This window comes from Engystomops pustulosus, chromosome 9 (genome assembly GCF_040894005.1).
Source record: "Engystomops pustulosus chromosome 9, aEngPut4.maternal, whole genome shotgun sequence".
Taxonomy (NCBI): Eukaryota; Metazoa; Chordata; class Amphibia; order Anura; family Leptodactylidae; genus Engystomops; species Engystomops pustulosus.
This window is the reverse complement of record NC_092419.1, coordinates 30,039,071-30,063,584: the sequence shown is the minus strand read 5'-3', so window position 1 is coordinate 30,063,584 and position 24,514 is coordinate 30,039,071. Positions and strand designations below refer to the sequence as shown.

General features: G+C 41.1%; 1 protein-coding gene across 5 annotated transcripts in view; it reads left to right on the top strand.

Annotated features, from left to right (window-relative positions):
* Nucleotides 1-21,137, top strand: part of ZNF185 (zinc finger protein 185 with LIM domain) — a 90,514-nt gene extending 69,377 nt beyond the window's left edge. For 4 of the 5 annotated variants that reach the window (XM_072123070.1, XM_072123069.1, XM_072123067.1 and 1 more), the window contains 8 exons: nucleotides 342-452; nucleotides 10,445-10,534; nucleotides 10,647-10,751; nucleotides 12,041-12,112; nucleotides 12,839-12,922; nucleotides 14,535-14,637; nucleotides 17,123-17,220; nucleotides 20,101-21,137. In XM_072123070.1, the coding sequence (XP_071979171.1) occupies nucleotides 342-452; nucleotides 10,445-10,534; nucleotides 10,647-10,751; nucleotides 12,041-12,112; nucleotides 12,839-12,922; nucleotides 14,535-14,637; nucleotides 17,123-17,220; nucleotide 20,101 (664 nt within the window). In that variant the 3' untranslated portion in view covers nucleotides 20,102-21,137. The remainder of the gene's footprint in view (nucleotides 1-341; nucleotides 453-10,444; nucleotides 10,535-10,646; nucleotides 10,752-12,040; nucleotides 12,113-12,838; nucleotides 12,923-14,534; nucleotides 14,638-17,122; nucleotides 17,221-20,100) is intronic. The other variant, XM_072123068.1, reaches the window with a different exon arrangement.
* Nucleotides 21,138-24,514: the final 3,377 nt, after the last annotated feature.

Genomic DNA, 24,514 nt, shown 5'->3' with positions numbered 1-24,514 from the left:
GAAGATAAAGTTTCTTTGGCTATATAAAAGGATTGAGTAACACTTTAGGGCTGAGGACAGAAGGAGATAACTACCATTGGACCTCAATAGGTAGATTACTGATGGTAGATTTCCTTTACTGAAGGAATTTCAATAAAGTTGAGCTCCTCCTCAGATAAAATATCTAGTTGGAATATTTCTTTAAGTAAACCTTAACAGTTCCATAAAAGAGGTCAAAATTGTTTGTATGATACTATGTACTTACCTATAGAGGGTGCAGACCGTAACACTCACCAATGTCAAGACCAATGCGCCATATTTCTGGAGTGTGAAAGACCATCAAAAATATTTCTTATTTTTAGACCCACTCCACGTCCCCGGGAAACCACCACCACCACCACTACAGTTACAGAGTCCAGATACAGAGTTCCAGAGCCACTAGAAGACACAATGCTGGAAGCCAGTCCCCCCAGGTAATTTGCAGTTTTGCTCATTTCCTACCTTTTTACTACCTTGAGTATGTTCAGCAGTCACAGTCAAATGTGTAGTAATAAGTCCTGTGAATTTTTTTCCGTTTGAGTTGAATAAGTGCCTCTAGACTTATTACTTCTAGCTAGTTGGGCAATTCTTCCCTTCAAACAGGAGAAAATTGTGCCACCTATACGCAACTTACATCAGTTCCTCAAGGGTCTTAAATAGGACCTCACCACCTCCACCAAGTCCAATTCTACCAATCCTTTATTGGGTTGTGTTCAACTGATTCTAACACAACTGGATTTTTTTCTCTTTCCCCCAACTGTTCCCGAGTAATTCGTGAAATAAGTTTTTGCCATCTGTATGCTACTGTCAGGAAGGTGGTCCTGGGCTGCCTGCAGGTCCACCCCCTCACAGTATAGAGACAAATTAGCAAATTGTGGACTGATTCAACACTTCTTAGTGCTTATAAATAGTGGAGGCTAGAGAAAAAAAATTCCAACTGTGCCGGGATCAATTGAGTTGGATTTGGTGAAGGTGGTAGAACATGACTCAAAATATCAACCCATCCAGAGACACCTGAGATGTTGTTCCTCATCTGTACAATTCTCCTTAACTATGAGACACATGATTAGTGCGCACAAGGCACCGGAATGTCGCCATACTTGTACGTTTACTTCTGATCACTGGATGTTATAGTGTGCCTAAAACTTTCACTGGATGAGGCTCATTGTATTCTTTACGGAATGTTACTAGTTAAAATTATATTGATATACAAACTAGTTTACTGGTTTCGAGTGGCCATAAAATCTGACTTTGCAATACACCTTAATTTGTTGTACATGAATAGAGAATAGTTTTGCGGTTACTAATCCATTGTTGGAGCAGTAGTAAAGGCGTTCATGTGAATCACCATTATTCTTATTCGTGGAAGGGTCCCATAAGGAAGGTGAAATGTGACTACTCTATAAGTACAACTCTCTCGATCATAGGATCATAGTGGACACAGTCAGAGCGGACTCCATTACAGTAGTGACCAAAGCCAACTGACTACATATACTAACAATACATACTTCATCATGCATCTCCTTCTGCCTCATAACTCCCTGCAGCCATCTAAGTACATGATAAAAGTTGCATTTCTAGATTTTTCTTTTGCCTTTCTCATAGAAAAAGGGAATTTATATAGGTAGCGTGTAATACTCCATTTTTCCCTTGGTGGCGCTGTAAAGGAATTGAACGCTACCTGTTAATAACAGGTCGTTATTGTCAGGGCCCTTAATAATAAAATTATATTTCCCAACATGAAATTCTCCTTTAAGGGGGTTGGGCACAAATAAGTTTACCAGGGTAAGTACAATATCCTAGTAGGGTCACCCATATTGTACTCACCCTTGTAAACTTGCCCCTTCTACCCAGGACTGTGGATGACCCTGCAGACATGTTTTGGGAACTCCTGTGATGCCTTGCAGCACATTGATCATCGTATGATGTTGCCCCTGCCCCACAACATTCACCGGATCTATGAATGTTGGGTGTACAAGCTGTGATAAATGTGGCCCACTGTGTTCCGCCAACTTCCGGTGGGTCAGAGTGCTGTGCGCTCACCCCTTCTGTGTACACCGCTCCCACGTCACTTTTTGGAGCGGCGTGCCAAGGATATCCGCATCAGAAGTGACTTGAAGGAAAGTGATGAAACTATTGATAAGTGGGTGTTAACAATTTAGGGTGCGACCCTAATCACTATGGGGGTCATTTCTTTTTTTTTTGCTGTTTTGGCAATGAGGTTAATAAGAGGTTTTTTTGCGCCTCATTTGTCTTTGTAGCTTGGGCTCTTTGTAAAATGTAGGGGTTTTTTTCGGACCCTTTTTAGGCACAAATTTTTACGCGGCTCTTACCACTGCCTTTCCTACGCATGGGCAGGTTTTGGTTCAATTATTTGCACCTTTTTAGGCACAAAGCTATTTTAAATCGGGCACAAACATCTGCAAGCAGGACAAACACAAAGACAAATTGTACCATGATTACAGGCAGTCCCCGGGTTACGTACAAGATAGGTTTCTTGGGTTTGTACTTGTTGAATTGAAGTTGAATTTGTATGTAAGTTGGAACTGTATATTTTATAATTGTAGCTCTAGACAAAAAATTTTTTTTTTGTCCCAGTGACAATTGGGTTTTCAAAATTTTTTGCTGTAATGGGAGCAAGGATTATCAATAAAGCTTCATTACAGACACCTTACAGCTGATTATTGCAGCCTGGGACTATAGTAAAGCATCCAGAGACTTCACCAGATGTCAGAGGGGTCTGTCTGTAAGTTGGGTGTCCTTAAGTAGGGGACCGCCTGTACTGTTAAAGGGTAATACCACCAATAAACATGCATCAGACTAAGATAAATCTGCCCCTATCAGTGCTCACTACATCAGTTCTATAGGGGCACACCCTTTATATATAGGGAATGGTAACACCCAGTTGTCAATTTATTCATACAGACTGAAGTGCATAACAGAGACAAGGTCCAACACAAATTTAGGTGGAAAAATTACCAAGAATTTTTTTATTCAGGTTGAAATTATACTAAATCATATATACGAGGATCGGTGACAGGTCCCCTTAACCTGTTCCATTTGCATTTTGTTTCTTCTAAAAACTCGCACGCACTTACGACCACTGAAGAAGGGTCATGTTTTTCTGCCTAACCAAAAACATTCTCAGGTAACATTTTGATGAGGGGAGTGGTGGGGCCTTAAAGATAAGTGGCTGAAGTTCCTTATTTGTCATGTAGGAGGGCGGTGACCGGCCTGAGGCAATAGATTAGACATTTCTAGATGGATGTGGTTCGCATTTTGCTCTTCTATGTGGGTTTTCTACATTCCCAGCATGCTTGGGGTTGGCGCAGTCAATATTGTGAAGGAGAACTGGTTGTACCGGCGATCTCTACTATACTATATCTGGCTGATTCATCTCTACGAGATTTTAGAGATTTTAACTATGCGCACATTCAGCTGAATAGTGTAGATTCCTTCTCTTCTGTAAAAAGGTTATGGTGTAGGTTACATCCCATAGCACACTGTATAGGAATGAGACATATGTTATTATATAATGTAATACCCAAGGTTTATACTAGGAGGATTTTATAGATCTAGTAAATTCCTGAAAAAGAGATTAGAAATATAGAAGAACATTATTAAAACTGACCTGAAAATTCATCTAAAGGGCTCTTCTTAATTTGACTGACTGCATTCTCATACAAATAAGTCTGCTTCTTGGGGAATGAAGGATGTGTCCCTACTACTGCTTTCAATATGCAGTTTCAGGACCTTTGTAGGACCTTTAAAGGTCCTGAAATGGCTCTTGTGTACATGTGTATTGAGAGCATGAACAGATGTATGAAAACTTCATGGGTGAAAGTCCTTCTCAGTATAAAATTTGGTGTGTGGTTTGGGTGGCCATGGGCCCCCTAGTAGGATTGAGGCTCCGGGCCACTGCCCAAACCGCCTATATTATAATCCGCTATTGGTCAGTTCCTTACTTTATTAAACATCTCTGCTTGTTGTATGTAAATAAGAATATTTAAGGATGTTATCTAATACACAGGTGAGATTTTGCTTCGATTGCATCCATTTTCCAGGCCTAATGGGGACATGGCAGAAGCTGTGATGCTTTATTGGAAATCTATTGTCTAGAATCTACTTACCTTTGTAGTTGAAGAGATAGATTTCCCAAATCAGCCTATAGATCTTTTACTATGCCCTGTTGTACAGCCCATTATTTTTAAAACTTTATTTTATGTACATGCTAATTAGCTGCAAAGGCTACAGGGGCGTGGAGTAGCCTCTTGGGGCTAAGGCATATCACGCTCAGAGTAGCCTCTTCAGTTACCTCCTCTGCACGTCCATGCCGCCTGAGATTGTGATGACACACATACAGGTTCAGGCACTTCCGAACCATCACTGGCCAATGGGGAGCTCTACACATGTGCAGAAGCTGCTGGTCCTGAGTTGTGACACGCCAGGAGCCACTGCGCTAGCGCAGTCCATGCCGCCACATTCACAAGCCACATGGATGTGCAGGGGGGCAGATCTGCAGGGATACTCTGGGTATAGAGTGGTGAAAGCCCCAGGAGCTCACAGAGGCTACTCCATGCCCCCAGCATTCTCTGCAGCCAATTATTATATATATATAAAAAAGCTTTAAAATACAGTAATAGGCTGCACACCAGAACATAAAAGTTATATATGGGGATGAGGTTGAGGTTGACAGTGGATTTCATTCAATAGGAAGGAAACTTGAATGACTCCCCAACAATGTTGGAAATTCATAGTCATTAGTCATTCATAGTCACTCTGCCTTCCTAGTCTTAAAATTATTGATGTAAAAGACAACTATAGAAAATAAAATTCCACTTATTTGTTTGATTTTAAACTAAGAAGCTCCGAACCTTTAGGAGTTTGGCAAAAAAATCATCTTTTTTTCAGTAACAGCGCCACTCCTGTCCAGGGTCTTAGCTTGTTATTGCAGGTTATTTGCCTGGTGTAGCACTTTCCGTCCATTTCGAATTACCAGGATTTTTCTGAGACAGTCCCAAAAAATTAGGGCATGTTCCGGTCACAAAAGAGGGTGTGGCTTGTGAAGTTCCAGATGGTTTCGGGGCAGGGTCTGATACCTGGAGTCTCTAGGAACCTCAGATCACTGTTGGAAAAATAGGACACTTTATTACAGGGGTCCCCAAACTTTTTACATAGGGGGCCGTTCACGGTCCCTCTCAGACTGTTGGAGGGCCGGACTAAAGTTTAAAAATAAATAGCGGTACATGTGACCGCATCTGTAATACACTGGGACCCCCCTCAATTAATATACTGCACCCCCTTGTGAACTATTTTATGTATTGGCCCAATGAATTAATTAATTGGGTCAATTAATTCTTAAATATACGGGGACCCCTCTCCATGAATTATTTTCTATGCTGCTCCCCCCATTAATTATTTCCTTTGCTGCTACCCTCGTTAATTATTTCCTATGCTGCTCCCGCCATTAATTATTTCCCATACTGCCCCTCCATCATTAATTATTTCCTATGCTGCCCCTCCACCATTAATTATTTCCTATGCTGCCCCTCCACCATTAATTATTTCCCATACTGCCCCCCCCCCACCATTAATTATTTCCCATACTGCCCCCCCACCAGTAATTATTTCCTATGCTGTACCTCCATCATTAATTTTTTTCCCATACTGCCCCTCCATCATTAATTATTGTCCATACTGCCCCTCCATTATTAATTATTGTCCATACTGCCCCTCCATCATTAATTATTGTCCATACTGCCCCTCCATCATTTATTATCCATACTGCCCCTCCATCATTAATCATTTTATATAGTACCCTGCTGCTGGTTAAAAAAATTAAAACCATACTCACCTGCCCGACTGCCGCGACCTGCACTCCTCAGCAGGAGCTGCTGGCGCTCCAAGCGGCGGGGGCCGGATGAAAACGGTCCGCGGGTCGCATGTGGCCCGCGGGCCGTAGTTTGGGGACCACTGCTTTATTACATGATTTTGAAGCATTGTGGGTTGAGAAATATAATTTTTTTTAAAACCCGGACAATTGCTGTGTTTGACAGTAGATACCTAGAAAATTTCATCTAGATTCCTTAAAAGGGTGTAAACAGCAATAACAGCACACTGGAATTTCTAAGCCAGCTAAAGGGTTAACTTAATATCCTGCTCGTTCAGTCTTTCAGGAGGACATGGAGCGTTCTCCAGCCTGTCAGCTATGATTAAGGATTTGCCCGTTTTATACGGTTTCATTGTCCGCGCTATTCTTCTACCTTGTGTGACCTCGTTCACATCTCATGAATACAGAGAAAAGCAGCGAAGAATTGTATGACATGACTGCACGTCCACAACCTCCTAGCTCCCTGCTGGAATAAGATGAAATGCAAGTGATAGGGTCACAGATGTGAGATCTGCATGGGAAGCACATGACACATGTGACATGAGTGATAAATAGAGGGCAATGACATATTGGGGCACATTTACTAAGGGTCCGCGGACCGCATATCCGTCGCGTTTCCCGACGCACGCGATTGGATTTTGGCACGGTCGCTCCGACCTTCATGGGACACAAATCGGGGGGGGGGGGTAGGGTAGTGCCATCGGACAACCCGACTGATTCGGACTGACCGCGGGATTTAAAATTCAAATTGTGTCGCAAGACCAAGCACTTACATGCACCAGGAAGAAGAAGGTGAACTCTGGTGGGGAAGCGACACATGCAGGAAATCGGGCACATGATCTTGGTGTATCGCACCGGACTTCATCCTCGTCAGACAGTCCAGATCAGGGATCTCAACAGGACCGGGTAAGTTAATGTGCCCCAATGTCGTAATTTGTGGATTGTGTCCATTAAATCCCACACTCCTTAAATCCAAAAACTACTCTTCTTCTAGTCATTCCGTAAATGCTTTGGTCACTACCAATATGGTCTTGAATAAAACCCTAACATATAAAATACCTATTTTTCTTAGACAATTCCAGTAAAATTTGGATATTTCCAGTAAAAATAGGGGATCAATTATGCAGTTAAAGGTCTCCAAACCAGTGGTATAGTAAGTAGTTAGGGGCATGTGTCCTGAGTCAAGGAATGCCTAGTTTACAAAATTTTTGGAAGAAATTTGAGCCTTCACCCAGTTGATCATAAAATATTTAAGATATATAAAAGAAAACAGGTTAAAATAAGTTTTAACACATCAAAAGAAGTAAGATTTGCCTCACCAATCCCATAGAGCTCATATTCATTGGGGCCCCCCGATTTCTGTCGCATGAAAGCCAGTGCAGCTGCGACAAAAAACGATTGCATGCGACACATTCCCAGCGCAAACCCCTGTTTAAATACCTGTCATAGCTACGCAAATCCCAAAATCCATGAACCGTCCGCCGAAAGTGTGATCCGCGACCCTTAGTGCACCAGAAGTATCACTTCTTTAAAGGAAATCTACCATCAAATTCCATCATGATAAACCAGGGACACTTCCTCATAGATCCAGGCACCGTGACTGTGGTTATCTTCTTATATTTGTTATCCATGACCTCCTTCCTTCTAATATCAACTTTTACAATTATGCTAATCAACCGGTAGGGTTCTGCGAGAGTGTTTGCAGAATCATTTAGCTTCACAGGCAGTTACACTGTTCACAACCTCCTCATTACTCTCAGCACTTCACCTCCCTTTTCTTGCTGTAATCTCATGGCAGACGGGGAAGTTTCAGCACGCAGTGGAAGAGGAGATGTGCTCTGCACAGTGTAACAGCCCATGAAGCCAGAGTTTAGAGTGGCTCTAGTAACACCCCACAAGAGCCTTTAAAGCTGATTAGCATAATTAAAAAGTTGATTTTAGAAGCAAAGAGGCCATGGATAACAAATATAAGAAGATTACCATAGTCACAGCGCCTGGTTCTATGAGTAACTGCCCCTGATTTATCATTCTTCATTCTGATGGTAAATTACTTTTAAGATCATGTAGTCTACTTTGACATAAGCCGACCAAGACAACTTATTTAAAGGGAACCTGTCACCAGGTTATGGGGTATGTGTTGTTCATTGGAGGCAGTCCTCGGACAGCTACTAAATTCCCCCTTCCCACCATTCGGCAGAGCAGAGGATGGCATCAGCCAATGGGAGGGAGAAGCCGGCAGACATGAACTGAGAGAGACACACTCCCTCTGATAAATAACACCCGCCCTCCTTTCACTCACTGCTCCTTCTGGCAGGGTGCCAGGTAGGCTTACAAAGTTAATTTTCTGGGGTTAGGAACTTTGAAATTTTTACTACTAACACTGCGGGCAATAGTTAACATAGTGCTATGGGAACCTGTTATTAGGTCAGGGAAAATCAGGTGACAGGTTACTTTTGAAACTTTCTCCAGCACTCAAAAATGAATAAACTTTAATGATTCATTAAAAATACATGACAAACATGTAAAACCACCACTGTGTTTTGAACTACACAAATCTTAAGTTCTTAGTGACCATGACTAAGAACTTAAGATTTGTGTAGTTAGAAGCGCGTTGGTATTTTTACATGTTTGTCATGTATTTTTAATGAAGCATTAAAGTTTATTGGGTTTTATTCATCCAGTCTAAAGCTTTCAGACCCCATGAATCCTCCTTTCTGGTGTCTCCCGATGCACAGGAAATGTTTAGAGATGTCTGCATTGCCCAGTGATTGGTGGTGGTGACACCAGTAATTGAAGTCTAGTGGGGACATGGGCATTGGGGATATTGGGTAAAGATGATTAACATGAGCTTAATTTGTTTTCCCCCTGAAAACCCCTTAACGATTTGTAAATTTGGTAAAAATCTGGCTAAAGAGAATCATGAACGACTTCTTCTTCTCTGGTTGTCATTAGCTTTCCTAGAAGCAGAAACACGGGCGTAACTTGGGAGGGTGCAGAGGTTGCGGTTGCTTCCGGGCCCAAGAGGTTCAGGGGGCCCTTATGGTGTCACTTTCCCATATGAGAAGACTAGTACTATACACCATACATTATAGTCGGGGGCCTGGCATAGACTTTGCACTGGGGCCCATCAGCTTCTAGTTACGCCACCGAGCAGAAATAATTGGCAAAAGTTTAAAAGGGTCTAGCATGAGAGAGTTTCTGTTCCCTGCAAGGACATTTGGTAAGGGGCCAGGGCCGGTGCCAGCACTGGACATACCTGGGCAAGTACCAGGGCCCAGAGCTGTTGGGGGGGTCCACATAATGCTGTACATAAGGAATCCATGAGGGTGAGGGGGCTGTATCTGATGATTCCATAGGGTGTGAGGGGGCTTATAACAAAAATAACCATAATGTGGCTGTTAAGTATAATAAATTAGGGGACAGAAGACTGTTGTAGTTTCTGATTTTTTAATGCCATCACGTGAGTTTACTGCAAAGGGGCCCACTTAGGCTCTGCCACCCAGGAGCCTACTGAAATCTGGAGTCAACCCTGTAAGGGGCCGTCATGATGAGTGAATCGCGAACGTCAGTATCTTCAGGCTGCCTCTTGTGACCTCTCATCTATTTAAGAACTATTAATATGCAGCAATTCCATTATGTGATTATCCGGGGTAATTACATTCCAAACTGGGAAATTGACTTAATGTAGCAAAGCAAATTGTCTTTGGAAATGCGATAAATAGACATAATTCTATACATGCTAGAAATATTTTACTGCAGTATAATTACTTTATTACTCAAGCGTACTGATGCCTAAGTATGGATGTCAGCGACTGGATCTTACTATGACCAATCATCCTACCCTTCAGTGTGTGGCTTGTGGCTGGCAAAAATCAGGTCTAAGGGCACAAAGACTTCTATGCTATTGGAAAACCCGGTGCATATTGACCTTATGGGGGCTGCATAAGGCATCCTATATCCATATGGCATCCATATGGGAAGCCTAGTACTATAACTTATACTTTCTGGAGCCCTGGTGCAGGTTTACGTTTGACTCTGGCTTTCATGTTAGATATACTCTACAGACCCATATAATGCAGATCTGAAAATTCAAGCACCACTTCATTAGCCAAACTCCTCCAACCACAAACTTCATACATCAAAAGATTTTATTGTTCTTATTTCCAATTTTTTCAGCATAGACCTCAAAACCTCTTCTCTGTCTCTCTTAATGGTGGTAAACGCCAAAATTTTGTCTGCCTTCATAAAACAAAATAGTAATAGTTGACTAGTGTAAATGGAATAAGGGTTGTTTAAATCTATATTGGGTGAGCTCCACCTAGTGGTGGTTGAAGGTAGAAAAAATATTTTACCAGTGTGCTGCGATATGATAGAATAGTCAAAGCCCCCTATACTCATACATGTATTTTTCCCCCAATATTTCTGCATTTTATTAACCCATTGATGAAATTGATGCATTGCAGTACTTGGGGAAGAATATACCGTACTTTGAATAGATGATGTGTCTGAATATAGTATTTATGTTCTTGTATATAGATCCAGCTCCCGTACAACAGTGACCACAACTCGCTCTACAGACCCCGTGTTCACAGAGTATACAGAGGACCCCAACAGCAGAAGCACACGGTAAGACGTTACTCATACAACGTCTAGTGTTAACTTTCCCACCATATTTTTATTATTTAGTGATTTCTATAATAAGTCATTTCAGTCAATAATTCAATCTTGTCCATTCCAGAACGGTGTCCAGCTCCAGAGAGAAGATCAGCACAACCACCACCACAGAGACCCGATATGATTCCTCTTCTTTTGATGCCAGCCAGTATGACCCTCAATCAGCCAAGTAATGGTTTACTCCTTACAGTAGAAATGTAGAGCTTATCACTTATCACTATAAGACCTTGTCAGGATGGGTGTGTAACATACGGTGCTCCATGTAGTCCCAAAAGAAGAATATCTCCATAATGTTGTATCACACCGCACAGGGCAAGTTATTTTTATCAACTCAGGAGGGCGTAATGATTGCAGTCACTGGGGACGCTACTGGGCCCAGGGAAGGGGCCTTCTGCCTGCGACCTGGACACGGGAAAAAAGTCAATTGTGTGCATGTAAGGCATTGATTGTCACAGCGTCGCAGGCGAAGATAGTTCTGTGCGCTCTGCCTGCGAAAACTGTATGGTGTCATCAGACGGCGACACCACCGCATCATATATTGTGCGCGGACAGATGCACAGACATGTATCTACCTGTGCTGCAGCACCGATGAAGAGGAAGTCAAAGGAATCGCCGGAGGTGAGTGCTGAGTTAATTTTTTTTTTTTATGATGTGCACTGCATTTTTATTAGTGAGTGGAGGATCCTGCACATTTTATGAGCAAAGGGAGGCTGCTGCTGAACATTTTATTACTGAGGGAAGGCTGCAGCTGCACACTTTATTAGCGAGGGGAGGAATTTTATTAGCGAGGGGAGAGGGATTTCCCACCCTAGGCTATAGGTTTTACCAATTTTTTTCACAGCTTTGTACTGAACATTGCTGATTTTAGGTCCCCAAGACTTTGGGTTTGGCCCAACTTCTCTCCGGCTTTAAGAACCGCAATTGATAGCTGACGTTAGCTTTAACAGAGTCACCGTTTAAACGGCTGCAGGCCGTGCTGGGCGCCGACATCTTGGAGTGGGTAGATGCTTTTTGGCATTTAAATTTTTAACAGCCGCAATCAGTGCCAGCACTGATCATGGGTGTTATGGTTTGACCTGAATAAAACTTTTAAATTTAAAAAAAAATGTAATTTCAATGGGTTCACTCATCTCTATCTAGGATGGATTTATCATGCCCTGTGCATGGTACGCCGTATCCTATAGATATAGGGGGATTTATCAATCCCTGCACACGGTAAACTAGCGTTGATGTAAACAAAGCCCCTCCCGACATGCCGGATATATATAGAGGCTCCGGCAATTGCAGTCCGGCAAATATCTGCACAGAACTGGCTCACTGAAATGCGTAGTAGCGTACCTTTTTTGTTTTGCTATTTTAGAACATTCTCAGCTTTTTAAACTTTACTTTTGTATCAAAACACTTCAGCTTTACTTTGTAGGTTTTGATATATTCTCTTGTTTCTTTTCCCTTTCCTAGCAATAAAGGAGTACTATTTCTAAAGGAGTATGTGAACTCAAGAGAGAGTCTGAAATCTCCTAACGCCTCTGGGTAAATTTATTTGTACAATTTCCATATGATACTGTGAGATTTCAGTGCATATATTACTTATCTATGAACTGTACAGACTAGTTTTTTAGGTTTTTTATGAAATCTGGGGATATGATGTTATTCTATACGAATATAATCATATTTTCATCTTATGGAACATCATCATAACTCTTAACACCTTGTGCTCCATTGTGAATTTCTCATCACTCTATTGCTAGAACCATTGGGCCCAATTTCTCTAGTAATGGCACTTTTCTTTCTATGTAGAAACTTGTATGAAATTGGATCAGCTCTCTCTTCCCTGCAGCTCTCTCTTCCCTGCAGCTCTCTCTTTCACTACATTGCATATGGATTATATATCTAGGTGCCAAAAACACAGAGATATACACAGTATAAAGCATATCCACATAAGTTTGTGGCTGTAAACTCCCTATTTTAACACTAGATCTCTTGCATCAGCTCCCTCTTTCCTGCAGCTCCTTCCTCCTCCATGCTGAATTCAGCTAACAGGCTGGAGGGGGTGCAAACCTCAAACAGCTATAAATTATGTAACATGGCATCTACAAACACTGTTTGGTACCTAGAGCATAATGATTATATATCTAGGTACCAACTGGTTGAAACTCCCACCAGTCACACATTGAGGATACGGATAGACCATCAACGTATATTCCTTGAACACCACAAGCTATGATTGGGTTAATGATACATATTTTTCCCTGACAGAAGCATTCCAGATTTCTCAGATGATTTGGAGAGGATGTCCTACAGCAGCAGTTCCAGTTATCTGTACAGCAGTGCCCCAAAGAGGTAAGCAGTGTTGGATAGAAGAGTTGAGAGAGTTTGTACCACAAAGTTTCAGTCCCAAATTCAGATACTACGGTCAGTTTGTGTGCGGCTTGGGTACACCCAAGTTTTTCCAAGTTATTCCCCCAGCACAGATTTCATTAGGCAGGACTCAAAGCCTTGTCCTGCAGGGACCGATCACCCAGGACGTGATCAGTGCTATTTTAAAGTGACACATCTTGGGCTACATCGAGAAGGTGTGGACAGGGATGGATTATTATTGTCACTCTTGTTCTGGTCCCTGAAATTTATTCTGTTCAAGGGACCCTGGAAAAAAAGCTACCGTATTTTTCAGACTATAAGGTGCACCGGATTATAAGGTGCACCATCAATAAATGCCTGCTAAAACGTCTAGGTTCATATATAAGCAGCACCAAATGATAAGGCACATCTTATTATAAGGATGAATGAACAGCAGGTGGCAGACCTGTGCACAGTTCAAGGCAGCTGTTGTCTGTAAGTACGGTTCATATATAAGGCGCACTGGACTATAAGCCGCACCTTTGATTTCTGAGAAAATCAAAGGATTTTTTGAGTGCCTTATAGTCCGAAAAATTTGGTACAATAAAAATTTTAATTCTCCTCCTTCTTTCCTCTTTCTACACCATTACAATTGAAACCGTGACAAAGTAGGGTTCAATAAGTAACTACCAAAATTGCCATGTTGGCACCCTGTTATAAATAAGTGTTGTAGTTTGGGCACTCGGTCTCTGAGCGGCTCACCATCGCCGCCACATAATTTTAGTATATGCGATTTCTCATTGACCCAGATTTCCGTTTTATGCACTTAAAATATTAATGCGTCAGTCACACTAAGCGAAAAGCACAACATAAAATGAAATGTCAGCGCTGTTTCTCAGTATGAGCCGACACCGATTTCAAGAGACGTTTACCCTTTGATGGATATACGGAGGATCAGACATGGAGGATGGTTCACAGTTGAAGCTGCATATTAAGCTCAGTAGGCTGCGGCCCCCCAGAGGTGCTGGTCTACAGAAACAAGTACTTTTATGCCTTTAAGTGGTAAATCTACAAATAAACTCAAAATGTAGATTAAGCCTGAGATTTAGTATTCCGCTACTTAACTCAGAGTTACTTAGACCCCCAACCACTGTCTTAGACTTTCACCCCAGATCCCCAAGGCACCTTCAAGACAAAGGCTGACAATGCACGGCTGGACACTATTGGCTTACAGCTATTCCTCCCGACTCCCAAATACACATGCACACCCGAATTTTCACATTTTGTCTAGAATTGCTACTGATAATTAGAACAACATCGGATATGAGGAATCGCATAGTTCAAACTTCATGCTCACTTTAAAGAAGCATAAGATGGTCCTTTTAGACAAAGGGTCTTATACTCACGGCCTGAGTGACCCTTTGCTGCATAATCTACACTGATGCTAAAAAAATTATCATAAAGGGAATTTATCATAAAAAACTAGCAACTGTGCAAAGAATTAGTATATAAGGTTGGAAAAAGACACAGATCCATCAAGTCAAGTCATGACTCTTACTCTATTTAGGTATCAGTCATTGTATAGAAAATAATCATTTTTTACATGTGTTTCCAGATCTGATGAAGGTCCCTGCACATATTGTGGAAAAGAAATCAAAGACTGTCCAAAAATCATTCTTGAGCACCTAAATATTCACTGCCACGAATATTGTTTCAAGGTAATAACACTGTAAAATACAGATGTACAGAAAGTGTTTGTCGTGAAAATCAGAACTGTTAAAGGGGTTGTCCTGTTTCAGCAATTAAATATTATTTACATGTGCCCTTAAAAGGGTATTCCCATTTCAACAAATAAATATTATTGTTTGTGTAATGAAAAGGTATTCTTTTTCCCCATATACGTTCTGTATCAATTCCATACGGTTTTCTAGATCTCTGCTTGCTGTCATTCTTTAGGAAACTTCATTGTTTACTTCAAGTAGATAGAAATTTGGCTCTGATTACTCTCTGTGATATAAGGAGCAGTGCACCTGTGACATCATATGACCAGGCATATATAACAAGCAGCGCACCTGTGTGACATCACATGACCAGGGATATATAACAAGCAGCGCATCTGTGTGACATCACATGACCAGGGATATATAACAAACAGCGCACCTGTGTGACATCACATGACCAGGGATATATAACAAGCAGCGCACCTGTGTGACATCACATGACCAGGGATATATAACAAGCAGCGCACCTGTGTGACATCACATGACCAGGGAGATATAACAAGCAGCGCACCTGTGTGACATCACATGACCTTGGATATATAACAAGCAGCGCACCTGTGTGACATCACATGACCAGGGAGATATAACAAGCAGCGCACCTGTGTGACATCACATGACAAGGGATATATAACAAGCAGCCCACCCGTGTGACATCACATGACAAGGGATATATAACAAGCAGCCCACCTGTGTGACATCACATGACAAGGGATTAATAACAAGCAGCGCACCTGTGTGACATCACATGACCAGGAATATATAACAAGAAGGGCACCTGTGTGACATCACATGACCAGGGATAAATAACAAGCAGCGCATCTGTGTGACATCACATGACAAGGGATATATAACAAGCAGCGCACCTGTGTGACATCACATGACCAGGGATATATAACAAGCAGCGCACCTGTGTGACATCACATGACCAGGGATATATAACAAGCAGCGCACCTGTGTGACATCACATGACCAGGGATATATAACAAGCAGCGCACCTGTGTGACATCACATGACCAGGGATATATAACAAGCAGCGCACCTGTGTGACATCACATGACCAGGGAGATATAACAAGCAGCGCACCTGTGTGACATCACATGACCAGGGATATATAACAAGCAGCGCACCTGTGTGACATCACATGACCAGGGAGATATAACAAGCAGCGCACCTGTGTGACATCACATGACAAGGGATATATAACAAGCAGCCCACCCGTGTGACATCACATGACAAGGGATATATAACAAGCAGCCCACCTGTGTGACATCACATGACAAGGGATTAATAACAAGCAGCGCACCTGTGTGACATCACATGACCAGGAATATATAACAAGAAGGGCACCTGTGTGACATCACATGACCAGGGATAAATAACAAGCAGCGCATCTGTGTGACATCACATGACAAGGGATATATAACAAGCAGCGCACCTGTGTGACATCACATGACCAGGGATATATAACAAGCAGCGCACCTGTGTGACATCACATGACCAGGAATATATAACAAGAAGGGCACCTGTGTGACATCACATGACCAGGAATATAACGAGCCAGGCACCTCTGTGACATCACATGACCCGGGATATATAACGAGCCGTGCAACTTTGTGTGACATCACATATCCAGGGATATATAACGGGCCGGGCACCTGTGTGACATCACATGACCAGGGCAATAACGAGACGTGCACCTGTGTGACATCACATATCCAGGGATATATAACGGGCCGTGCACCTGTGTGACATCACATGACCAGGGAAGGATTTCTATCCACTGGAAGTTAACAATGAAGCTTCCTATATAAGAACAGCAAGCAGAGATCTAGGAAACCGCGAGCAATTTAAGAAAGTATATTGGAAAATTCTATAACTTTTCAATATATAAAGCCCTTCTAAGACAAATTTAGAAGGCTGTGTACAGACCAGACAGCATGGTCAATGTGGTGCGCACATTTCCCTTATGAAACTAACTCACTGCATCATATTGATTTATTTTCTAGGGGGCTTTGGCTCTACTGTCATGTAGGCAGATGCTGCTGAGAGTACAGGACAGAAGATTGATGGTTGGGATGGAACTCACAGCAATTTAGAACACTGTGATCTTGGGATTTAATGACTGTCACTTGAAATGTGTCTGAAATGGCTCTAAGGGGTTTGGTCATATAGAATATATCCAATGTAGAGGTCATATGCTTATGGAAATTACTGCGAGCTTTCATGTATGGCCATATAAAATGGGCACACAAACCTATTTTTGGGACCTTTGGAAGGCATAAATTCAGTTGAATAGAAAAGGTCAAGGGTTGTTCTCTATTGTAAGGTCCCCTACCATAAAAGCAGCACAATGTGAGAGATGATTTGACCCACACAGATGTATGTGCATAATTTGATGTCATGTCATTGTCTTACTTTGCAGTGTGGGATTTGCAACAAGCCTATGGGAGACCTGGTGGACAGTCTGTTCATTCACCGCGATGTGGTTCACTGTGAGAGTTGCTATGAGAAGCTCTTCTAGTAAGTAGAAAGTTCAGCTTTCTATTATTCTATTCAGTAATGTGATATGGAAAGGCAAATGTGCAAAATAGTGTTTTGGGGAAAAAAAACACAAAAAATGCAAAAAGTATTTTGACTGTGTCGTTCATGGCAGATAGATGTATTTAAACATAGGGCGTCTTCCTTGGATTTGCATGCTGCTTAACCCTATTAAAGGGAGTGTGTGTCCCCCATGAAAGTTTGGCACCCTAGAACCACGGATGGACCTTAGTGATGGGAATTCCGGCTCTTCTTATTGAGCTGGATCATTAGGCTCCGCTCACATAGGGAGCTGCAGGCCAGCCAATCACCCAACACCACTCTATTTTTAACCCTCGTAGAGCCGGCTAGGTCGCAAACGACATATCACTAACGGACCTCTCTTCCCAATGTCACTACTGGTGAAGCTCTCTGGATGTTACTTTAGTCCCAGGCGGCAATCATCAGCTGTAAGAGTTTTATTAATAATCCTTGTTCCTATGTGAGCACATAATTGCGAAAATCCAATTATTCAAGGACATAAATCATATTGTCTGGCATTACAATTATTAAACTACTTAAAATACATACAAATTAAACTTAAGAACAAACCTTAAGATCCTATCTTATACATAACCAAGAAGCTGCTTGTATCTGGCTTAATGTGGAGAGTGAAAAATGAAATATAAAGTATTTCTTCCTTTACATAATTAGTTTAAAGCATTAAAGGATGTATACAGACAGCAGATTTCCAGAACAAATTTCTAAATGTGAATGTAGTTTATGCTGGACCATTGTGTAAAGGAAATTGTTGAAAGCAGCAGATAACAGGCAGTCATGCATGCAAATTGTTAACTGACTGTAGATTCACAGCCAAGCAGAAGCAGCGGAGCATGGTCAAATAGCCTGAATTATTCATGACAAGCAACACTGCAATCTCTTGGTTTCAGGGCAGACTGAATGTTTAGATGGATAAGATAGATAGAGGGAGATTTATCATACTCTTGTGCATTTAGATCTTTAGGTTAAGGCCTCCGGGAGTACAAACAGGGCAAAATCCGACTCAAAGTCCTACCTGGCACAGAAATATGCCATTGCCTGCTGCACCGACTGCGCAGGTGCAAGGCAGGAATGCATAATGGGGCACATTTATTATACGCTGGCACTAACTGCACCAGTGTATGATGATGCCCCTCCCCCCCAGCGTGGACTAGACTTATTACCTCCCTGATAAATCCCGGCGCCCTGTAGCACAGTCCAACGATGGGCCTCCGTGGCTTTTCTATGTCTGGTCTGAAGATACATGAACAGGTGCAGGCTATAGGCAGAGCGCAGGCACGGGGCAGCAACCAGCGAATTGGGCATAGAAGTTCCCAGGAATTGCCAGGAATCACGACTAAATGACGGCTTGTACACCTGTTTACAGGTGTTAAGTCATAAATGTGGCCTAATGTTTGGATTTTTAGATGGATAAGATAGATGAAAGATATAAAAATGGATAGGATAGATACACTATATGGTAGATGATAGGTAGATAGATAGTAAGAAATAGGATAGATAGAAAGATAATGGCCCGCATTTATTAATAGTGAGGCAAACTGTAGCTTGCCTCCCTTTCGTGCAGAGTGTGTGTACACTCTTTAGGCAGACTTTCAACATACCGTAAATGTAATGCATGGTGCAAAAGCACACCGGAACACCCTTTATGTGCACAGTATTGTGTCACGGCGTGCATAGTGCAGCTGTGACAGAATACTGGCGGAAACAAGCAGTTTGCACATGTACCCTGTTTCCCCGAAAATAAGACAGTGTCTTATATTAATTTTTGCTCCTTAAGAGGCACTAGGTCTTATTTTCAGGGGATGTCTTATTTTTCCATGTACAAGAATTTACATTTATTGGTGAACAAAAAAAAAAAAACTTCTAAAACATCCTTATTACTCTCCAAACTCTGAACTATTGGAATTTTTGGCCCCAATCTCTCATGTTTAGCAACAGAACTTTCCTTAAATGAGCACTTCATGTCCATGTAGCAGCTTGCAGCGTATTTGTCCTGCAACAGTCAGTGATTTTATTCTGTAATTCTTCCCGCATGTCACAACCTCTTGCAGCATCTAAAAAATCTACTAATACTAATGTATGACATGGGGGTCCGCTGCAATGGCGGTCTTATTTTCAGGGGAGGCCTTATATTTCTAAGATTGAACAAAATTGTACTAGGTCTTATTTTCGGGGGATGTCCTATTTTAGGGGAAACAGGGTATTTATGAGCAGTCCACACCAGAAAACTGGTACAGACTACTTAGTAAATATGGGAAAATAGATATAAAAACAATAAATTAGATAAATAGTTTTAGCAATATGCAGCACATTTATCAAGGTGAAAGCCATGAAATAGGCGCAATACCTGGCGGTATTTCCCCCTAATGTGACCTCCACTCAATATGGGCGTGCAGGGGTGTGAAGGGGAAGTGGCCGGCGGTGGAGAAGACTAAAGTGAGATGTACAGGCTATGATGCTATGCTATGCCAGGGCATTGCAACCCAGTTGCCCACCAAATGCAGCAGGCGCAGGTTCAACATCAACGCAGTTAGAGCCAGAATATGATAAATGTGCCCCTACGACAATGCAAAAGCTAATAATTCACTGAAGCTACACCTAATTTCCATAAGGTTCGATTCAGGTCTGAATCAATGTTGTTTTATCTGTTCTGGAAAACAGTATTTTTTAAAATCAGGGATCACTAAAATAAATCAGAAAATATTCAGATCCAATGTAGTACTTGAAAATCGCCAGATTCGTACTGAATCTACAAATCAATGAATAGATTTGATCTTTAGAAAGGGCCTAATTTAATTAATTTGTGTATTTTTTTTGTTTCAGATGGAGGAAAAAACAAAGATGATGAAGTTGTACAAACAGTCTCTTAAAGTTACAGACACTTTATATTGGATAGAAATGACCTGATGACCGCCTATAGCGTATTTTCCTTCTTCTATTCCGTTTGCAAATTATCCTCAAGATAGAAATTATACACTAAGAGGAAACAAATGCTTATTCTTCTGCATTTCATGAGATCTCTATAACTCTGTGTTTTAGGTGTTTTTTTAAAATTGTTTTATTCATCTAATTATGATGAAAGGGCAAATCAGTGAAATCATCTCTTTCTATAAAAATCACATTAGCGACATTTGTGATCTTGGACAACCACTAATTTCCATAATTAAAAAGGCTCCTTAAACCTTTTAACACTACATTGCTGAACCATATGATAAGTATCAGAAATCTCTGAGCGGTGCCAAAGGGGTTTGAGCTCTATATCGCCTATCATTTACAAGTACCAAAGCCAGAAGATCAATATGAATGGATTTCATCTTTATCTATACATGTATAATTCCTTGTAATAATTCTGTTCCTTTGCTATACTGCCTACATATTATATGAACAAATATCTTTCCATCCTGTACTTTACACAGTTTTATAATATTCATATGTGTTATCCCAAAAAGACCTCTAAATTGGTATTACCATGTTCAGACCCTGTGAAAGATCCATCTTCTTAAAATATATGTCATTACAAGACATATATATGTAACACTAAGCTAAATCAATGCAAATAGTATTCACTAAACAATTGCCAAAAGTGTCAATGGAGTGTTGATCGTTCAATACTAAGGATATGTATAGACCCTGGCTGGACGTATGGATTTTTCTGTCTGTACCAAGTGTACATTGCCTATAAGACATGACATGCAAATTAAAAATATTGTGGTTGGCTTAGGGACTCCCTGGTGTGCATACATATTACTACTCTTATGGGGCTGGTATAAAAAAAAAAATCGGCCAGGTAACAACCATAGTGACAGACTAGACCAGCATAGACCTATAAACAATATAAACAAGATGGATACTGCATCGAACCCATGAAGGAACTGTAATGGATGCTGTTAGTGATTGTCATCCAGCATCTGACAGATCAGGATGCTAATTGACATTATGACAGAAACTCATGGGGTTCTCAATACACTGTTGGGGGTCATTGCATGATCAAGCCACATAGAGCAATGTGGTTTCCTTTATGAATGGGCACCACAACACGAATGTGGGAAAAAACAGTCATTAATGGTAGACTGCTTTGTAAATAGCGACGAAGTTCTCAGATTTAGGTCCTATGGGTTTTACACCTGATGCCACTTTTGGCACTATAGAGTCTATATGCCTCCATAGTGTTCCTCTGTGGTGGTTCCATAACAAAACATTCAAAGGAACATGTCAGGATTTGGTTGTATGGAATTTGACAGAAAAATTGCCTCAGAGAGCTTTACATGAGGCCTAAGGATTTAAAATGTTAAACTTCATATAGATTTCTATATGTTATTTACACAGAACATAAACTGCAGTATTCTACAATTTATTCCTGAGACAATTTTATTTTATTGACTAAATTACATAAATCTATACATTAATAAACCAATAATGTTATCTAAAGGACTCTACTCAACAAGGCCTCAAAACTGCCTCAGAGATATGTAGGCCGTGTTGCCCATAGCGACCTAGTAAGCTAGAAAATAAAAGCAAAGCTCTGATTGGTTGCTGAAGGGCAACTTTATGGAGTACAAGTATATAACATTTATTTCATCCATCCAACAAACATGGGGTTAAATATAAAGTTTTAATTAATTAATTAATAAATAACTAATAATTGGTGCACATCCAATCATGTTAACAACATTCTTGGGTTCATGGTCTATATTATAAGGAAGTAGGGGGTAAAATGGCTGCAGGACCAGTGTTTCTATTGGTATGGGTGTGATACTCATGCTGAATGTCTATGTATGTTATGATATTAAAGTATTATTTTAAAAACTATGGTTTCTGATTTTTATTTGAATAACTTTTACTCAGAATCTTTATGGAAATGGTGAACACTGTTGTATTGCCAAATGTATCTGTAATGGAGTAATATTTGGCATCTGCATCATTTGCTATCTATTCAACTGGTTTTGACTAAGAGACTTGTGGGCCCATATGGACCATAAGGGTCAAACGTGCTTTATATTTGATGGTGGATCTTCATATAGGCGGTATACCTGGGCCCTGTATAAAGATCCGCCATCAGTCTTTAAAAAAATCTATACTCACCTTCCGTCTTCTTCTCCACAGCCTCGCGGCTCTGTCTACTGCTCTTCCAGCCCGGGCGCATCACTATGATGCGGCGGTGTCGCGGCCACGTGAAGACATTACATTAAAAGGGGGCATCTGCAGTAGACATTTCATTAAAGGGGGCCATCTGCGGTGGACATTTCATTAAAGGGGGCCATCTGCGGTGGACATTTCATTAAAGGGGGCCATCTGGGGTGGACATTTCATTAAAGGGGGCCATCTGCGTTGGACATTTCATTAAAAGGGGGGCATCTGGGATGGACATTTCATTAATTGGGGGCATGTGGCATGGACATTTCATTAATTGGGGGCATCCCAATTTCCTGAGATTTCTCGATTGTAAAAGCAGTGGCCGTCTGGTTACTTTAGTCCTCTTTTATTACCCCCGGTGCACATGCACTGCACATAATGAAGCCCAGGTCAGTTGTTTTTCATTGCAGTTGCTCCCAATCTTCCGTGTATGTACATACAATATATGCACACTGCATGCTGGGGGTGCTGGAGTCCAAAGTGGTCACCAAAGCCTCGCTTCCTTCACTGCCTGGAATCTCAGGTAAGATTAAAAAAAAAGTTTGAGACGCCAAACCCCAGCAGCATCAAGGAATGCTACTGTTTAGGGGTTTAAACCTACAGACAGGTTCCCTTTAAAGCCCTCTCAGACTTGGTTATACAATGCTTAGCAGATGAGTAATATTTTTTTTTCAATTTTATCACACATCCTGCATTTAGTTATATTTCTTAATCCGTTTTAGTTTTAAATTATATATATATATAGCTGAGCTCTAGAAGATGGCAGTAGGGACAGGAAACTCTTTACCCTTCTGATAAATGGTTTCTGCACACTATGCACCATGCAATCTCTATCTAGGGTAACCACATCCCCCCAGCCATTATGTTGTTTTTTCACTAAATGAATCATCTTTTTTATTATACCTTTTTATTATGCAGTGTGGAGCCAAATGTTTTCAAATGTTCACATCCCTGTACATCCAAGCCATTTTGCAGGGGATATATGGTGACACATCCCTGTACACACATATTTTTCTCATGGTGTCCTTCCTGCTGTTTTTTCTTATAGAGGTGGTGCTTGGTGGAAAGGGGAGATCAGATGTGGTTGGTAAATATATAGAAGATCAGTCTTCTATATATATTTATATGGGACCAGATTCGTTTTATACTGGGGGGGGGGGGCTGTGTATATTTATATTTGGGCCAGAGTCCTCTTATACTGGGGGGGGGGGCTGTGTATATTTATATTGGGACAGATTCGTTTTATACTGGGGGGTCTGTGTAAATTTATATGGGGACACATTCTTTTTATACTGGGGGCTGTATATAGGATACAGTATATTACTAAGCTGAGAGGGCTGTATATGGGATACAGTATATTACTAAGCTGGGGGGCTGTATATGGGATACAGTAATAACGAAACTGAAATAGCTGTATATAGGATACAGTATATTACTAAGCTGGGAGGGCTCTATATAGGATACAGTATATTACTAAGCTGGGAGGGCTGTATTTAGGATACAGTATATTACTTAGTTGGGAGGGCTGTTTATATAATACAGTATATTACTAAGCTGGGGGGCTGTATATATAATACAGTATATTACTAAGCTGGGGGGCTGTATATGGGATACAGTATGTTTCTAAGCTTGGGGGCTGTATATGGGATACAGTATGTTACTAAGCTGGGGGGCTGTATATGGGATACAGTATATTACTAAGCTTGGGGGGATTTATATGGGGTACAGTATATTACTATGCTGGTGGGCTGTATATAGGATACAGTATGTTACTAAGCTGGAAAGGCTGTATATAGGATATAGTATATAACTAAGTTGGGAGGGCTGTATATATAATACAGTATATTACTAAGGTGGGGGGCTGTATATGGGGTACAGTATATTACTAAGCTGGGGGTTGTATAAGGGATACAGTATATTACTAAGCTGGGGGGCTATATATAGGATACAGTATATTACTAAGTTGGGAGGGCTGTATATATAATACAGTATATTATTAAGGTGGGGGGTTGTATATGGGATACAGTATATTGCTAAGCTGGGAGGGCTCTATATAGGATGCTGTATATTACTAAGCTGGGAGGCTGTATATAGGATACAGTAT